This window comes from Hippichthys cyanospilos, chromosome 8 (genome assembly GCF_059441005.1).
Source record: "Hippichthys cyanospilos isolate Australia breed blue-spotted pipefish chromosome 8, RoL_Hcya_1.0, whole genome shotgun sequence".
Taxonomy (NCBI): Eukaryota; Metazoa; Chordata; class Actinopteri; order Syngnathiformes; family Syngnathidae; genus Hippichthys; species Hippichthys cyanospilos.
The window spans coordinates 1,784,425-1,803,398 of record NC_142376.1 but is presented as its reverse complement, the minus strand read 5'-3'; the positions used below and the strand labels follow the sequence as shown (position 1 = coordinate 1,803,398).

Below are 18,974 nucleotides of genomic sequence, written 5' to 3'. Positions count from 1 at the left end.
GTGATGCAGACTCGCTTATGTCGCTTTTGTGCGCTGCCTTGCGGGAGCTACAGGTGGACATTCCTTGTCCCCAGTCTCCCCGAACTAATCCCTTTTTTGGCGAGGCATGCCTACATGCATTTGCCCTTATGACAAGAGACCACGGGCGAGCGATGTCCTACTTGGTGCGTTCGCGCCGCCTTTTGTGGTTGTCTCAGTCCTTTTTGACTGAGTCCTCCGAGCGTACTCTGAGGGACTTTCCTGTTGTCCCTGGGACGTTTTTCGGTTCTGGTGCGGTGGAGACACTAGAACGATCATTAAGGGTCCGTGAAGGCCGTGTGCAGCTCTCGGATCGTGATAGAGCTTCAGCCGTTTCTGGGCCTCTTCGTTTTCCCGCCTCTGTGCCTCGTTTCCGTGTTCCGTCTCGTAGCCAAATGTATGGGGGCGCCAGTTCTCCACGTCTTCCCAGACGGTATGCTGCTGCGGACGCTCGCTCTTCGGCACGTGTGCCTGCTGCGGGTGGCGTTCGTCCCACTGGTGGTTTTCGCTCTGGTCTCCGGCTGCCTGACGGTAGACCACGGGCAGTTGCCCCTCCGCCTCGCCCCCCCAAGGCCCCGCGACTCCGTGGGTCGCGGGACTGAGGTGTTGGGGCCGGCCGTCGGGTATTTTTCCCCTCAGCAGCTCAGGCTGTGGTCTGCTCTGGGGTCAGACCCCTGGGTGCTTTCCACCCTGTCCCAGGGGTACAGGTTGCAGTTCCGGCGTCGGCCCCCCATACAAAGGCGGGTCAGGGAGACTTATATCGCCGACCCGGCGAAGGCCTTGGCCCTCGATCAGGAGCTTACTACTCTTCTGGTCAAACCTCCGACGTATTGCGGTCGGTCAGTCTTGGCGAATGGTTCACATCAGTCGATCTGACAGACGCTTACTTTCATGTCCCCATCGCGCCTCATCACAGACGTTTTCTGCGCTTTGCTTACAGGGGCGCCCACTGGCAGTTCCGGGTGCTTCCGTTCGGCCTTTCACTCTCACCAAGAGTGTTCACTCGCTTCGTGAAGGCGGCCCTTGCTCCTCTGCAGGCAAGGGGCATGAAAGTTCTCCCATACCTGGACCACTGGCTGATCTGCGCGCCACGGACCCAGTGACTTGCCCTGTTCCTGTTGTCTTGGAATTTCTGCAGTCTTTCTTGGATAAGGGTCGCTCACCTTCCACGTTGAAGGTTTATGTAGCTGCTATTGCGGCCCGTCACACGTCGGTTGATGGCGACTCGTTAGGACGCCACCCGCTTGTTTCTTCATTCATGAAAGGGGCCCGCCGTATCCGACCCTACTGTGCGCCGCGCACGCCTACCTGGGACCTGCACGTGGTGCTTGACTCCTTGTGCCGGCCTCCTTATGAACCCCTGTGTGAGGCGCCTCTCCAGTGGGTCTCTCTAAAGACTGCATTTTTGCTTGCGATCGTCTCGGCCAAACGAGTTGGGGAATTGCATGCCCTGTCTGTCAGCCCTTCCTGCATCTGGTGGCACCCTGATGGAGGCGCAGTCACTCTGTGGCCGAATGCCACTTTCGTTCCGAAGGAGCGATCATCTTCCTACGTCGACAAGCCTCTGCTCATCAATCGTTTTGTGCCCCCGTCTGGGGATGTTGGGGTCTCTGCCGACCTCTTATGCCCTGTAAGGGCACCGCGTTGTTATGCGGAGACTACGGCATGGCTTCGTAAGTCGACTCAGCTTTTCGTTTCGTACGGGAGTCCTTCCTTAGGCTCACAGCTCTCACTGGATCGTAGACGTTATCATGCATGCTTACGGGGGAATTGGAACTCCCCCTGCCTTCGGGAATCCGCGCCCATTCTACTAGGAGGGTCGCAACTTGTTGGGCTGTGCTGAAAGGGGTTCCCTTGGAGGATGTTTGTGCTGCTGCTTCCTGGTCGTCACCTGGGACTTTTGCCAGGTTCTACCGTATGGATATTACAGTCCCCCACTCTCTGTCTGTGGTCCTGGGATCCTCAGGGGCGTCTATGTGAGGTTGAGGTGAGTACCATGGTCTCCTCGTGACTTGGCTGTTATTCGTCATTCCGTGCTTTTAGCACCGCCTCTGGCGGTCTGGAGGGGCTCATAGAACCGCTGTTACATACGTAACTGTCGTTTCCGTGCAACAAAACGTTTTATTGTTTTCAATACAAAAAACGTTTTATGGTCGTTAGGATTTACTTACCTGAAAAAAAAATCTGAAAATTAAGGTTGTGAATCACAAGGTTATGCCAATAAAAATACGTCCAACTTTTTACTTTGGACGAATTTGAGAAAAAAAGCTTCTAAATTGGCACAAATGGACGCAAAGATGCTGACTGTTAGTGACGCACAGAAGGAGTTGATTATTGGGTTTGTGGCTGAAGAGGTTTGTGCTCTAGTTTAGTGCTGTCACCATGTGGTAGCTTTGAAAAATAATTGCCCAACGCGAATTTAAATGCATTTGAGTTGTTGGCCACTAGAGGGCAACCTCCAACCACTGAACGCAAAACAAGGCGATGCAGATTTTTTTTTCGACAAAATAAGCCAGTTTTACATTAAGGGCAACGACGCGTACAAAAATAGAGGATAAATGCTTTTTTTTTGTTTTTGTTTAAACGTTTTTTTTCCACTATGCGTATTTTATTTCATCATTATCCTTTATGCTTTTGCATTTACAGTATGTTTTAGTTTATTCTTATCCACCCTTCCATTACCCTAAGCGCTTATCCTCACGAGGGTTCAGGGTGCTGGAGCCTATCCCAGCTGGCAACGCGGACAAGCGCAACACTGTGGAGCGATCGCGCATACGGATTGAATTCCAAGTCAAAGCGAATGGAAGGAAATAAGATGCGTTTTACATGCGAAGTGACACAAGATGGTGCCGCGCTCATTTCTTTGCAGATGGATTTCTAAATGTCAAGCGTAATCCCCCGGATGGAGGTCGCTATGCGGGGGATGTCCCGGTCACCTGGTCCGACATTATCGAGTCCCAGAAGGAGCGGCGTGAGCGTGAGGTTATTTCGGGCTTTGAAACTCTTTATCTGTGTTTGTCCACCACTTGTCCTTGTCTTCCGCCTCTCCGCTGTGTCAATACACCATGTTTATCTCTGTGTGTGTGTGTGTGTGTGTGTGTTACGTTTGTCAAATGAAAGTGGAGTTTGAGAAGTGAGGCCAAACTGGGCGTAAGTAAATTTGGCGTTGACACCCCCCTGCTACCAGAATATATAAAAGCATCTGAAACACAACTCTGCGGAGGAGTAAAGGGACGCGGTCATAGTCATAGTCTAAACTTGTTAGGAAAATCTATTCCCAAGTGGGCCAAACCAATAAAATGACTGTAACTTTAAAACGACAACTTCAGATTGATTGTCCTTTTAAAATACTGTCCAAAATAGCACAAGCGCGATATCACTATTAATCGTGAAACACTCACATTAATTTCATTTATTGAAAAAAAATTCCGCTCACTTTTCTACTTTTTTACATACAAAATCATCTCCCGAGCCGGACTAAAGCCATTTGCGGGCCAGAGTCAGCCCATGGGCCGCACGTTTGGCACCCCTGCTTTGAATGTATTATTATTAGTAGTAGTATTAGGGTAATTAAAGTAATTAAGACATTTTATCCATCCATCCGTTTTCTAGAGCTGCTTATCCTCACAAGGGTCGCAGGCTTGCTGGTGCCTATCACAGCTGACTTCAGACACCTTGAACTGGTTGCCAGCCAATCGCAGGGCACACAGAAATAAACAACCATTCACGCATCCGATCACACCTAAGGACAATTTAGTATTTCCAATACGCGCCTCAAACATGTTTTTGGAGTGCGGAAGGAAGCCGGAGTGCCCGGGGAGAATCCACGTGGGCTTGGGGAGAACATGCAAACTCAAGAAAGGCTGGAGCTAGGTGGATTTCATCTCAGGTCGGACGTGCTGACTACTGCGCCACCAAGATGCAGTCATTTCTATTTTTTCCAAAATAATATGGCGGGGCAGATTAAACCCGTTTGCGGTCCAGAATGGGCCCGCGGACCGTATATCGGGCACCCCTGCTTTAAAATTATGTCATTGTTTCTTGTGTGTATAAACAGTATTCGTGGTATTGGTACTTGGTATCCGTGACTACTCACAAGAGCTTGAGTAGTATCGGTCTGGGGAAAAAGTAGTATCGAACACTTCTTCCGCGGAGCAGAGGTCTAGACACAAGATTGTGGAGCTACGGCACGTCGGGGGGGTCGGCCCTCTGTAACCGAAAGGAACTTGTCGAAGGATTACAAGCCCCCCCAAGACACGCCGCCTTCCTATTTCTGCTCCGAGCAGATTGTCTTTCTGGCCTTTCCGTCGACAGCTGGGCAAACACTCCGGGGCATGTTATCAATTGAGCTGCGGCGGGAGTTTTATGGCTCGCTTTGCATCAGCGTTTAGCTTCGCTCAAAGCGGGTGAAATGCCATAAAATCAAAACGTGTGTTCAAACAAGAGATACCGTAGGTCTTATCTTTACAGCGGGCCTGTCTGTTTGTGAAAACCGAGTGGATGTAAAGTGGTTCATTTCAATTTTTTTATCTTTAGAGACAAAAATGCTAGACAAACCCTTTTTGGCAACTTCCATACAAAATTAGAAGTGAACAAAAATTCACTTTGAAACAGATGTTTTTCGACCCGTAACCTCAGAACTGCAAGGCAGGTATGCTCACCAATAGTACGCGGGTTGAATGACAAAAATATTGCAAGGTAAACCCACAATAAAGGTTTGGTCATAAATGAACTTCCACCCTAAAGAGTGAATTAAAAAAAAATGTTTCCATGTTTTTTCTTTTGTTAAAAAAATAAATACATCGATAATGTTTTACCTGTCAGACAGAAAAATAGCAAAAGCGTTACGGTCAAAAATGAAAATCCGCGATAGCTATGCAGCGAGGTAACACTGTGTAATTCTAATTGGATCATTTTTAAACGATTTTATTAAATTTGACTGTATAAATTTAGGTTGGTAGAAGTATCCAGCGCGTTTAATCGCAATGAATTCCGAGCTCACGTGAACGCCACGCATCAAAGAACCACGAACGTCTCCAAAATGACTCGCGTCACCTTTCGTAGCCTTTAAAATGAACGCTCTGGTTGGGGTCGGCGGGCCATCATCGGAAGGCGAAAAAGTGTCCGCTAGTGGGCCGACGCTGTCCATTTAAGCATGGGAAGCGGCGGCCGCCGCCACTGTGCTGTGACGTCAGCGAGGCAGCTCGCTCAGACCCAAGATGGCGGAGGTGAGCGGGCTGAGGAGCAGAGCTCACTTCGAGCCCAAGAGTAAAAGCACGCGAATCGAGCAAGGTAAGCGGCTTCTCTTTGTACCCGGACGCCGCGGGGGCGTGCGGGCTGAGCGCCAAGCCCGACGAGTGTTTCGGAAAGGCGAACGGAGCCTCGCTGGCTTTTGTCTTTTGTCCTTAACCCGCTCGCTTGTTAGCCTCGCGCGCGTCCACGTTCGCCGCTTGAAAACACGACGATCGTCTTCGCGGCGGTGCACGATCACGCGACGAACCGCCACCGCGTTATATTATCCCGCCTTCGCGAAAGTTGTGTAAGACGAGTCTCAGCGAAAGTCCCGCTGCGGGACACCTGTCCACCCCCCCCTTCCCCCTCCCGCCGCTTCTCTGCCACCTTCACCTGGTCACTGAAGCGCCAAGCTCCACTAGCGCCGATCGCGGTACAGTAGCGATGAAAACAACACGGGCGCACGGTAAAGCCCGCCGATCATCCACTAATAACCGGGATATTTTTACACGGCCTATTCTTAGCATGTAACGAGGCTAGTCGTGCCGCTCGCTGTTGTGCATCGTGGGGGGAAACGGAATCAAACGTCGCCAATCGTTTGCTTCCCAAAATGCACACAATCAAAGAAAATTTCATTCATTCATACGGTCAATTAGAACCAAACCATGAATGGGGTTCATGGAATTTCACACAGCCGCTGGACGTTACTTTAGAACGAAACGAATCTTATTTTGGGAGCAAAGCCTCTGTCGTGGTGGCTTGAACCCCTTTCCGTAGATTAGTGTCTTTTATTTGTCCATGGATTTTTAGGGGTGGCCCACAAACGGGTTTAACCTTTGTGCATTCATTTTAAAAAGACTACGCTGGCGTTTTTTTGTACCAGCGTGGTACCTGCTTTTGAGGGCGGGATAACTAACGTTTTTAATTATTATTTTTTGTCTTTGAACCACTCAATGTTAAGTGGCATAAGCTCTATCCATGCATATGTAGTTTTTATTAAATACAATGCAAAATACATAATTGACAGAAACCAAATTATTTAAAAAAAACAAGAAATATTAAAACTTAAAGAAAAAACCCTAAAGAAGAACATGTTTTCTCTTTTTATTGGAAAGTTTGTTCGTCCTGAATATTTTTTCTTCAAAGACAGATGATAAAAACGAAAAAAGAACCCCCCCCCAAGAGAATGCAATCTGCTTTCCTAATCCCTTATCACGCATGCACTTTTATACAACTGCGCTGCTCTTATTGTGCACTTTACCCTCTTGATCTGTCAACGATTGGACATTTGCCCCGCTGGCGTCCACAGGGGCCCCCGGCTGGGACGGGTTGCGGTTTAGTTGGAGAGTTGGCGGTGCGTTCGCCCCAAAAAGGCTGAATCGTTGTTTTGAGGATGCTTTCACATTCCTTTGACGCGAATCGACGTCGCGCGCTCCACGCCAGTCGAGTTTGTCGCGCAAAGCCGAGCGAAGCTAAATGGGTCACGGGTGGTCGATGAACCGCGTGCCTGTGCTATCTTTGCTTCTTTGGTCAGTGGTGGGCATCGGGATGTAAACAGGAAGACGGTTTTGTGCAGTCCGGCGACATTAAAGGGCCGAGCTGCCTTCCGCGGCCTCGTGACAAGCGGTAGACATTCATAACCAAGCTATATGCTTCAACAGGTTTGAGCGCAAAGCGGGATTAAAAATGTGGAATGTTGCTCTTTAACTGAGCACACAGGGCCTCTGTTTCCTAAGCACTTGTCGGAAATAAGGCTTTGTCATTAGTGTCGCTCAGGACAGGAAGTTCAAACTGTCCCGTAATCACATCCAGGGGATCCTCACTCTACAACGCTCCGAACGCAGGGCAAATAGGCATGTTTTTCGTTTGTTTTGGATTTGTCCTGAACCAGGGGTCGGCAACCTGTGGCTCCTTCGTCCATATGTTGCCGTTCTCCATGGTTCGGGAAAATAAATCATGCTTAGTTCAGATCGGGAAGGTAAAAACAGGAACTGAACTAAAGCGTGGCTTTTCAGATTAAAAGCACACATTTTCAGAGTAAGATATCACTGAACATTAAAACTAAAGTGCTTGAAGTATTCTTGACTCAAAAAAAAATATCTTTTTGCCCCTGCGTGTGGACGCTTACGGACTTTTTGGCTTTTTGGACTATTGGCGGAAAGCGGCCGCCGTGCCCAGTAAAGGGTTAAAAGTGAGATTCCTGACTTTAAAGACAGATTCTACTTTAAAGTGAATACATTCGGAAGTCTGAGAAATGATCATCCCGTCAAAAATGTTTCTCACTGTGCCTAAACTTTGGTCAAAGAAAAGTGCAAGAAAATTCTTTTCCGAGCATTGGAAAAGTGATCTTTAATGGCACTTTGTTAACTTTGCAGTAGCTTTTAAAGCGAAGAGTGCAATTGACAATCCATCCGAAGTGGGTTGGCAGACAGCCTCAAATGTTGCAAGCGATCTTTACGCAAGCAACTTTTGCCCTTTTTTTTTCCACATGAGAGATCCCAAATGCCTGCTGAGCGATCGTTTCTCGTCTTTGGAGTGAGCGACTTCCCATATTGGGAGCCCGGCGCAGCGAGGGATTAAGAAGATGCTCGCTTCGCGCCCGCTATGGTTAAAGAAAGTGATGCGTGACCGGCGTACCCATCCCGGCGCGCTGACCTTTTTTAGCGTGCGCACGCTTGGAAAAGCGGCCCAGTTAACATCTGCTCAGCAAACGATAAGGAGCAAGGTGGCTAATTTTAACCTGCCCTCCCGAGATGAATGCGCGCGAGCTAGCGTTATCGTGGAATTAGCGTAGCATAAACGCGGGCTCGGGCGACTCTTCAATAATGAAGAATTACAAGCGGAGAGATGGAAGCTTTACGCTTTGGGACTCAGTCGTTCTCTGAAGGATTTCAATTATTCAAAAGTCGGGATGAGCGGCGGTGAGTGGATGGGCCACTCAACGTTAATCCGTATGAGCGCCGTGCTGTGAGAGCGCGCATTTGAATGGCTAATCATCGGAATGGGTTTGCAGAAAACCTCCTTGTAATTTTTGCTCTTGTGTCCTGTGTGAGGTGGAGTGCGAGGCTATTTTTGAGCTTGACCTAGATCAGTGCTTCTCAACCTTCTCAAACGTTTTTCGACAGTGTGAACTATTTTTTCCGTTTTCTTTGTAAAACAAAAAAAAGTGTCGTATTTCCCCTTATTTTCAACGCCCATATTGGGGAGGGGTCGACTTATAACCGCATAAATGTAAACAGACGGTTTTTTTTTTCTTGAATAATATGAATTCAAATGTGAAATAAGTAATATGTAATTTACAAAGGCTTACAAAGTCTAATTCAATATAGTATGCATCAGTTTTCAGAGTGCACAGAACATCGCAAAAATGTACTTTAGTCAAGCGCCACCCCTTTGCTGTCAACGAGGCTGCACGGTTCATTATTTCAGCGGTATTTGACGCATTATGAAAAGGACAAGAAGGCTTGACTTGTCCATTGGAGCCAAAATTCCAAGAGCAGAGGCGTTTACGTGAACAAGTACATTGCCTCGCAACCTTGTCTCGCTCCCTCCCCTCCCCTCATAACAACAACAGTATTATTCGATATACGATGAAGGAATGCAAAGTACTGTAATTTTGCAATTTTATACCATGTGTTATATTATTATTGCTTATAGCGTATAGCTGATTTATGCCATAATTGATTATGATGAACTGTGAGGTTATGAGGGATGTATTTTGATGGAATAATTGTATATATTGGTATATGTTATATAAAAACACATTGCTTGCACACCTATTGGCACGTGTGCTCACACACACAGATATAAACAATTGGTATTATTGCGGATCTTGTATCCGCCTTCTTTGTAATCTTTGTGATAAAACGAAGAGGAGAGCCCGAGATCGCCTCAAGACCTTGTTGGCCTCCCCCTCTTTTGCAAAAGATGGTTTTGACTCAGTCTTGCCCTTTCTCCAGCCTCTTATTGATAACTCCAGTTGCTGCCACTGCATGAAAAAGCATGAAATCAAATCCGCCGCTACCTGCGAGAACCTCGCTAACATCTCACTACTCCCTGAACTGCCTTCGCGTACGCCTATTTGAAAACCACAGACCTAGAACCTTGCACCATTGTGAAATAAAAGAATAAAATGTAGCCATTGGGCTGATAGCCTTACTTTTTTTTTCCTTGCGGTAAAGGCTCAAGCAGAGTCCAAGATGTCCCCATCGTTCGACGCAGTAATAGACCTGTTCCGGCCAGACCCGAGGCCCTGGATGACGACTTGCTTCCGGAGAACATGAACTCGGACTGGGCGTCGGCCGAGGAAGACGACGAATTACGGGTTAGGCGTCAGCGTGCGCGAACCGGACCTTCAGGATGTCATATTTGATATTTGCTCACTTCAGGAGAAACGGGAGGCGAAGGCCCGTCCCGTGCAGATCCTGCTGGCCAACGACGACGAGCACAGCTTCGAGCTGGACGCCGCCGCGCTGGAGAGGATCCTGCTGCAGGAGCACGTGCGGGACCTGGACGTGGTGGTGGTGTCCGTGGCCGGTGCTTTCCGCAAGGGCAAGTCCTTCCTGCTGGACTTCATGCTGCGCTACATGTACAATCAGGTGAGACGTGTCACGGCTTCGGCCAAGCGCTTTGGTGATGTTTGTTGACACGAATAACGGAACGCGATACGTTACGAGCGCGGCCAGCAGGATCGCCTTTCGGCCACGCGGTGGTCCACACACATCGTAACAAACGCGTGATTTGGAATGTGAGATTCTCTCAGCTATGTGAGGACGAGTCATGGAGTGTAACAAGTTCTTCCAGATTTGTCATGGGAAGAGTTTACAATTTTTAGTCACTTGAAAATACGGCCTGGAAGAGGAAGTCAAGTCAAAAATTTGCTCCGATCCACTAAGCATAGTTTTCGGATTAATATTGCATATGTAGAACATGAATGAAGCAGCCAAATCCATCGCAACGGGTGGGAATTTTTCTCGCTGTCTACTGAAAATGACATCACAGGGATGTCACATGGATCAGCTTACAAACGTCAGACCAAAACTCACTTTAAAGTCAGAAATCTGAATTTATAATCAGAACTCTGACTTCACAGAATTCTCAAGTTGAAGTCAGAATTTTGCCTTTTTTCCCCCTCAACACTTTAAGTGTCACAATTGTGAGAAAACGCTTATCAGGATTCGGACTAGTTTGAATTTTACTGCAAAGACTTGTAAAAATTATGACTTTAAACTGAGAATTCTGACTAAAGCGAGAACTCTCATCTTGTCAGAAATCTGACTAGTTGGAGAATTCAGCTTTGAAAGAAGTCAGAATTGTCAAAAGTAAGTTATGAATTTAAAGCGAGAGTACCGATGTTATGCTCAGTTTAAAGCCAGAATTATGATTTGTTAAAATTCTTGCTGAATCCTGACAAGGTTTTTTTTGTTTTTCCCTTCACTGGCCCTAATCTTTAGCTCTGAGTTTCTGGGTTCAAATCTCAACTTCAACAACGTTCAAGTGGAATTACTGATGTCAAATTAAGCCGCAAAAAGAGTTTGTCCCAATCACGAGATCGCGCGTGTGAATCGATGTTCACACGCCATTTGCCTTGCAAATGACTTATTTGCTCTGGCGGCTTGTTTAAACACACTAGCTCCCGGCCTCATCGCGTGCGCAAAGTTTTTGTTCGCCCCCGTCCTCACTCCCTCGCACCTACAGCAAAATACGCAATGGATCGGCGGGGAAAACGATCCTCTGACCGGCTTCACCTGGAGAGGGGGTTGCGAGAGGGAGACCACGGGGATTCAAGTCTGGAGCGAGGTTTTCGTGGTGGACAGGCCGGACGGCAGTCAGGTAGTCCGGAAGTCCGGAGACGGACGTACGCTCGCCTTTGCTGGGAGGGCGGTGTTGACTTTGTGGCTATTTTAGGTCGCCGTCCTCCTGGTGGACACGCAGGGAGCCTTCGACAGCCAATCCACCATCAAGGACTGCGCCACCGTGTTTGCACTCAGCACAATGACCAGCTCTGTGCAGGTTTGGTTTGTCCTAAAAAAAACATACCAAAAAAAAAAAGGAACCTCATCAACATGTTGTATTTCTACTCAGGTGTACAATCTCTCACAAAACATTCAGGAAGATGATCTGCAGCATCTTCAGGTTGGTGTTTTGCCTCAATCTTTTCATTCTACAGTTTATTTTCATTTGTTTTTCCGCTCGTGCAGCTCTTCACAGAATACGGCCGCCTCGCCTTGGAAGAGATCTACTTGAAACCTTTTCAGGTGCTGGTCACAAACACGTTTTGTATACGCCTCATTCCAGGTGTCTCCAAACCTTTGCAAAGCTGCTGTTGTTCAACTGATGTTGACCTTCTTGTTTAGTCCCTCATGTTCCTCATCCGGGATTGGAGTTTCCCCTATGAGCACGACTACGGCCTGCAGGGAGGCAACGCTTTCCTGGAGAAGCGACTTCAGGTGAGAGGTGCATTTAAGTTCAGGGAGCAAAGATTTGATCGCTTCTGTCAAAGAACATTTTTCATTGGTAATATGCAAGGCAAAAATACAGTACTGTTTTTTTTTTTTAATTCGAGTTTTCAGTAGGATATCCAAGTGCCAAAATCTTCGCTAAAAAAGCAGTTGCTTTTTCTTTTTTTTACTATTACACTTTTGCCTGATTTTTGCCATGCGTTTGCCCCGCTTAAATATGGCATTTGGGTGACGCCTTCCTCTCCCACAGGTGAAACAGAACCAGCACGAGGAGCTGCAGAATGTCCGCAAGCACATCCACTCGTGCTTCTCCAACATCAGCTGCTTCCTGTTGCCTCACCCGGGCCTCAAGGTGTCCACCAACCCCAACTTCGATGGCCGGCTAAGAGGTAAAGCCGGGAGAATAGACATCCTGTCGTGTGCCGGTACACCAGAGAGCGTTTTGTGCGTTTCAGACATCGACGGGGATTTCAAGCGGGAGCTGTCGCGGCTGGTGCCGCTGCTGCTGGCCCCCGAACGACTGGTGGTGAAGGAGATCGGCGGCAACAAGGTCACGTGTCGAGACCTGGTGGAGTACTTCAAGGTAGCTTTTTAAAATATTTTATACGCGAACATCCCAACTTTTCGGTCTCCCGTGGCTTACATGAACCCTGTGACATTCTTAAGGCGTACATCAAGATCTACCAAGGTGAAGAGCTGCCTCACCCAAAGTCCATGCTGCAGGTTCGCCCAGCACTTTTTTTTACCCTCAATTGTTGCGCCGCCCCATAAAGATTGCCAATCGCAATAAGATTTTTTTGTTTGTTTACCGTTTCCCAGGCGACAGCAGAAGCCAATAACCTGACAGCAGTTGCAGGAGCCAAAGACTTGTACAGCAAGAACATGGAGCAGGTGGGCCTCGCAGCAGAGGAATTCCATGCAAATGATAACTCGACTTGCTTAGCAACAATATAACTCATTCAATCCCAAAGACACATTTGGAACGTTTTGGATTCTAGACATTCGATCCCAGTTGCTTTTTACATTCTTTTGAAGTGTTTGGCGGAAGGACGGTCTAAAAAGGCTGGTATTCAATAATTCATCATTTAAGTAATGCATTACTTTCGGTAATTAACTACTCGAGTAGTCAATTACCTTAGTGATTACTTTAGTATCGCATCGATTTTCCCTTCACTATAATTAAGTGCCATTGTGACTGATTACTTTAGAAACTTGAATATTAAAGTAATTAATGATTTTAAGATGAATTATTTTAGCTAAATGAAGTATAATCACCTTAGCGACTGGTGACTTATCTACCAATCAGACTGAAGTAAATGTTTTTGAAAATCGCATTCCACGTCCCAAACCGGAATTTGCAGAACGTCGGGCCCGAGTAGCAAAGAGTGACCCGAGACGTGTGGGGAATTTCAGGTATGCGGCGGCGACAAGCCCTACATCGCCCCCGCCGACCTGGAGCGCTGCCACGACGAATTCCGCGAGCACTCGGTGCGCTACTTCCGCTCGGTCAAGAAGATGGGCGGCGACGAGTTCTGCCAGCGCTACCAGAGCCAGCTGGAGGCGGAGCTGGACGAGTCCTTCGCCAACTTCTGCAAGCACAACGACGGCAAGAACATCTTCTACGCGGCGCGCACGCCCGCCACGCTCTTCGCCGTCATGTTCGTGGCCTACGTGGTGTCGGGCGTGACCGGTTTCGTGGGCCTGAGCGCGCTGGCGGCGCTGGCCAACATGCTGATGGGAATGGCGCTCCTGGCGCTGTGCGTCTGGGCCTACGTCAAGTACTCGGGCGAGTACCGCGAGGTGGGGACCATGATCGACCTGCTGGCCGAGACGCTGTGGGAACAGGTCAGTTTCCGAACGCGCCCGCCTTAGCCGCCGCTTCGGTTTTCCTTGACGTCCCATCGCGCATGTGAGGAAAAAGCCTATTGCCGTTTCGTTTCCGTTCCTGCGGCGAGATGCTCTCGACCTTCCTTCGACGTGTGAAATAATTTCGCCATAAAGTAGCCCCTAAGCATTGTAAGGCGTTTCTGAATTATAAAAGCGGATTTGAAACGCCGTGCCGTGTGTGTCCGATTTGATTAACTTTACACCTTTTTTATGCGATTAATTGGCACAGGAATACATCCGCTATGGGTGAATTCTGCATAGGATTGGCCCCCTGCTGGATTTTGTACATAAAGTATATGAAAATGGTTCCTTTCTTCCCTAAGCCCAATGATCTCATAACTAGTATGGAGTCTCAACAGGTGTGTGTCTCTTTTTGAGCACAAACGTTTTTGTTTTTACAACATGCAGTGCGCCGATCGGCAGTTAACGCTTCTCGAGTCTTTGCGGCCCCACAGGAAGGTGACAGATAATGATACCAGCCTCTGTTCCAATTACCCCTATCCTGGTCCAAAGTTTGTGGACTTTGGTCCACAAAGTCAGCTAGCTTAATGCTAACATATTAATGAAAAACCCATACATGAGCTCAGAGGAACTAGCGTGACGGAAATTCAAAACTTTCAAAGAACTACGTCTACATACTACGACACGATATAGTTTACTAGGGGAAAAAATATGAATGCGAATTAAATATCGGCCCTTAGAGAAGCAAATGTTAGACTGCCCGCGACTTTTCTCTTCCTCATCGGGCCTTCACTTCCTGTTTTTTTTCTCCCCCTCTAACATTCCTTTTGGATCTTTGGAGTGGGTCTGTTGGGTAACTGCTCCTCTTCCTCCCCGCTGTGCTCCTCAGGTGTTTTCCAAACTTTGCAAACGCGCGATGAGGGGCGTGGGGTGGCCGGCGACGTGGCCCGCCGCCCTCCTGGCGCTGGGAGCGCCGGCGCCGGGCTCGGCGTCGGCGCTCGCGCCCCCCAACAACAACTACCGCCAAAGGAAGAGCCGCTAAGACCGCACGTTGTCGCGTGCACGCTTTTAGCACTTTGTTCACGTTGGATTGTGTGGCCACGCCCACGGCAGGATCTCACGGTTCCTATTGGTTTTCTTCCTACACTGTCTTGTGTTTTCAACGGCTTATCAGTTGGATTCAGTTTTATACTTTTGAAAGTGTTTTGATGTGATGCATGCCCAATGATTCTTCTATTTTGGTTTTCTCTAATTTTACGTTTGACTTCATTTTTTTTCCCTCCCAGTTTCCCAAAGCCCATGTCCACATTTATACTATTTTAGCAGAAAAAAAATGTATACAAAATATTTTGAAATTGATGTAGGCAAATTGATATTTACAAAAAAATCAGTGTATTGATTTTTTTTTATAATCGTATTGTATTTAAAAACATACATAGGTGAAATCAAAGTTTGAAATAATGTAAGTATTTTGTTTAAAATGTAGTTTTTAGTGATGTATGGAGGTACAAGTTGGTATTTTTTTAATGCAAGAGGTTACTAAGTATTTGAAATCTAGTTGAAAATAAAAGTAGTCTGTCAATATTTTTACTTTCTTTATTTGCCCTTATTTCTTCACTTATTTTATCGAAATTTGTTTTAAATGCAGCATGTTTATTAAAAAACAAATGTATAAATCATAAAAACAGCAAGAAATTGCCCAAAGTGTAAATATAAGTATTGTTTATAGATAAAAATCGGAAATCTCATGTCTCAAATATACTGTGTTTACATAAAATTACTTTGGATACTTGTATATATAAAAAAAAAAAAAGTACTGGTGTTTTTGTAAGAAATAGGTGACTTTAAAAATGTTAACTTCCTAAAGAATAGTCTTAATATTTTAAAGTACTATATACTTATCATTTTCAACATCTTCACAATTATCTTTTGAAATTGGTTTTAAACTTAAACCTATATCCAGTTTAGTTTTCAAGTATATTAGCATTTTAAAATAATAAAAATGTCTCAAAATGTATGTACTTTTCATAGAAAAAGAAATTCTACAGAATCTGTTTGGGTTTTAAAAAATAGTTTTGTATCTAGGCGCAAACTAAAAAAATGCAATTGTTAGTCCAATAAAAATAAATGTAAATCTAAAAAATGTATTTAGAAGCCATTATGAAGTGGACATTTTCTTTTGCTGCGGGCACTTTTTACTTTGTGATTGCGGCGTTTTTGGACCACGTGTGTTTTTACCGTGTTGCAGGTTCTCAAGCCGCTCAGCGAACACTACATGGAAGACAACGTGCGGCAGACTGTGGTCAACTCGCTCAAAGCCAGCCTGACGGAACCCGGCGGCGCCGGCTCCTCCTCCTCCTCCTCCTCTTCGTCGTCCTCGTCCCACCCTTCGCAGCAGCAGCAGCAGAACGCCAAGTTAAAGACGCACTGATGCACTTCCCTCACCGTCATCACTCTTCCTCGTGTGCTTCAAAACTGTGACGAGTAGATCAACACCAAAGCTTGCGGTGGCCTTTTGCCAAAAACAAAACCGTTTTTCCATCATCATCATCATCATCATCCTCTCGACCGTGGACGCAAACGCGTTGCCTTGAAAGCACAACTACTCCCGACGAGTTCTTCAGGAATCAACACGGAGGGCAAGCGTTAAGGAAAACGACGGCGTCGCACCGTTTCGCGTTTGTAACCTTGTGGCATCTATAAAGGAAAAAAAAAACGTAAGGGCCAGCTAGCTATGTTTTGGAGTCGGCAGCCAAATTAGGTGGTTTGTTGTCCCATCCTGCATGGCGCTGGGAGGAGCTAAGCTAGCTGTAGAAGCAATTTCAATTCTGCCCTCGGCGACTTGGCACGTGATGCAACAAATTGGACAAGTAGAAATGCTTAATTTGCTTCCTGACTTGACATTTTTGATTTGATGCCCATTGTAAGTGACTAGTAAGTTTAATGCTATAGCTACCTTTTAGCTTCCAGGCTAAATAGGCTCCGCCCCTTGTTTTTTCTTGCAAATTTGGGCCTTTTTTTAATTATTTAACGACCGCATGTTAAATACTTTGGCTTAGCTTGCTGACTAAAAGGCATGACTTTGCTTTTACTCATATATTTCACTGCAGAAACAGCCTGGTTGAAATGTTAAAGCTTATTATCAAGTAAGTTTTAAAACTTTTCAAGCTTATTTTTCTCCCCCGGTCAAAATGAAGAGTTTTGACAATTTTCTATTCAAAAATGCAGTTCAGCCACAGTAGTCAAATGTATGTAAGCTATTTGCAATGACAAACTTAAAATTAGCGTAATTTGTTCTGATTAGCTGCTAATTTCCACGTGCGATAAAACCATTTAAGGCTTTGGCTTATAGCTATCGTATTTCACAATAGAACTAACGTATTTTGCACCGGTTGACATTTAAGACATGTTGCAGCTCATTTCAGGTTTTAACGTTCTCAAAACAACAGGTTAAAGGTTTTAAGACTGTTTATGTTCAAAAATACGGTTCATGCAGAGTAGCCATTTGTATACAATTTAGAAACTGGACATTAGCGTAAATAGTGCAAGTTAGCTGCTCGCATCCGCCCGTTAAAAACATTTGCAGCTTTGGCTTACATCTATTCAATGGAAACCACATAACGTTCTTTTTGACATTTTTGACATGTTGAAGCTAATTAGCAAGCGAGTTAAACAATATATATTTTTTTTAACTTGGACTTGGTAAAGTGTAATTACATAACTGGTACAATGCTTTCTGTTAAAGGTAATGAGGCGGTCTACCATCAAACATTCTTTAGTTTATGCCGCAAATGCCCCCCGGGCCGCAGTTTGGACACCTCTAGGCTGACGGTTTTGAGACTATTTCTCAAGCTGCTACTTTGCCATTAAGAAGCGGTAAATTAGCAGCTAGCTAACAAGACGTGAAGCTTTGGCATTTTTTTTTTTAATCGGGTCTTAACTGAGAATGTTCAAGCAGGTTGTTAGCAATTAACATTTTAAATCTTGCTACTCGGTAAAGCTCGCGCTGTTTTTTACTGGACAAATCCACACTTTTTTTTGGTTAGAATTGTCAAGACTCGAAATGTGATTTGCCCTTTAACGGTCGCACTCGTTCGATTCTCAGGAGCCAATAAGCTAGTAGCAGCCTCGTTGAATCACCTCAAGCGCCAGTTTTTTTTTCTTTGTTACACATCGAGCCTGCATGTTGGATATTTAAATAAACTTTGAATAAGTTTTCTAGCGAATCGAGCTTGTTTTCGTTTTGACTCCAACTTTAGTTTACCTGTCCGTCGTCGTGTCGTGTTGCTGCTGTAGAAGTTGAAGCAGGTGTTCAGACGAGGACGCCACATCGTGTGATTGGCTGAGTGAGGCGGAAGTGTGATGCCTGTCCACCTTTTTAAAAACACATTTATGCTAATTTATTTTTGAATAAAGTGTTTTATCTTGACAATAAATCATAAGAACCATTTTCGACTCTGGTCTTTTTTTTTTTTTTCTTTAGGAGGCGCCCGGCTTAGGCATGCTTAGTTGCTGAACCAAAAATGACCACAGGAGGGAGCCAAAGGTTTTGTTTTGTTTTTTTAATTGTACTTTGTTCACTTATACACAGCCTGTGCTTTCAGATCAAATGTACTAGAATGGAGTACAAAAAAGCAGAAAGGCACGCCAATAAAAATAACGATCTATACCATTTACAACGATAGAAAAATAAACTCGACGAGTTTGTAAAAATGTACAAAAAGAAAATGGCAGCAGGATAATTAGAACGGAGTCAGACTTCTTTTTTTTAATACTTGGTTGGGCATTTTGCACATGAGTAACAAGGCCACCTGAAAAGAACTTAACGGACAATCTCGAGAGCGTGGAGATGAAAAATAAAAAAAACACTACATAATCAAAAGTTTTACGTTCTTATAACAAAAAAATGATTTAAGTCATGAGAAGAAAAGTTAGAATATGGAAGTGACCAATGTTACAAAAAGTCAACATTTTACAAGCTTTATTTGGCAAGTTATTTTACAAGCCTAACGCCGTAAAATATTTGTACTAGCTATTTTTTCTAGTAACATCTGAGAAAAAATCGTAAACACTTCAAATAATAGTTATAATGTAAAAAAAATGCACGTTAAATTCATACTTTTCCCATAATGGTCCACAATTTTGACTTTATAATCTCATGAGAAAAAAAATATGGCGGAATTTTTTTTTTTTCCAAACAGTTCAAACATTTCCTACATATTAAAAAAATGTGTTTAAAATGAATATGAGGAATAATTAATGACAAAAAGCAGTTAAACTTGAACTATTGCAATAAATGCTAAAGAAATTTTTCATGAAAAGTAAAAAAATTCCAACTTTCGTTAGTGCTTTTAACAACTCTAAAATATTGAGAATGAATACTTATGATAAAGCAATATACTTGATCCAATTTTT

General features: G+C 45.2%; 1 protein-coding gene and 1 long non-coding RNA gene across 3 annotated transcripts in view; one reads left to right on the top strand and one right to left on the bottom strand.

Annotated features, from left to right (window-relative positions):
• The window catches only part of LOC148419799 (uncharacterized), a 35,840-nt gene extending 25,715 nt beyond the window's left edge, over positions 1-10,125 (bottom strand). The window contains exons 1-2 of the long non-coding RNA XR_015866430.1: positions 9,634-10,125; positions 9,410-9,540 (exon numbers count right to left, since the gene is read on the bottom strand). This is a non-coding gene — a long non-coding RNA (uncharacterized LOC148419799). The remainder of the gene's footprint in view (positions 1-9,409; positions 9,541-9,633) is intronic.
• LOC148419798 (atlastin-2-like) lies at positions 5,078-18,007 on the top strand. Of its 2 annotated transcripts, none has more exons than XM_088421857.1 (14): positions 5,078-5,310; positions 9,432-9,574; positions 9,639-9,848; positions 10,948-11,082; positions 11,158-11,262; positions 11,335-11,385; positions 11,451-11,507; positions 11,607-11,699; positions 11,962-12,100; positions 12,167-12,294; positions 12,378-12,434; positions 12,531-12,602; positions 13,125-13,556; positions 14,449-15,143. In XM_088421857.1, exons 1-14 carry the CDS (start codon positions 5,238-5,240, stop codon positions 14,599-14,601), a joined length of 1,848 nt encoding a protein of 615 aa, XP_088277983.1. In that variant the 5' UTR covers positions 5,078-5,237; the 3' UTR covers positions 14,602-15,143. The 2 variants fall into 2 exon arrangements, with proteins under 2 accessions (XP_088277983.1, XP_088277982.1); XM_088421856.1 differs by lacking the exon at positions 14,449-15,143 and adding an exon at positions 15,808-18,007 and having other exon boundaries at positions 5,086-5,310.
• Positions 18,008-18,974: the final 967 nt, after the last annotated feature.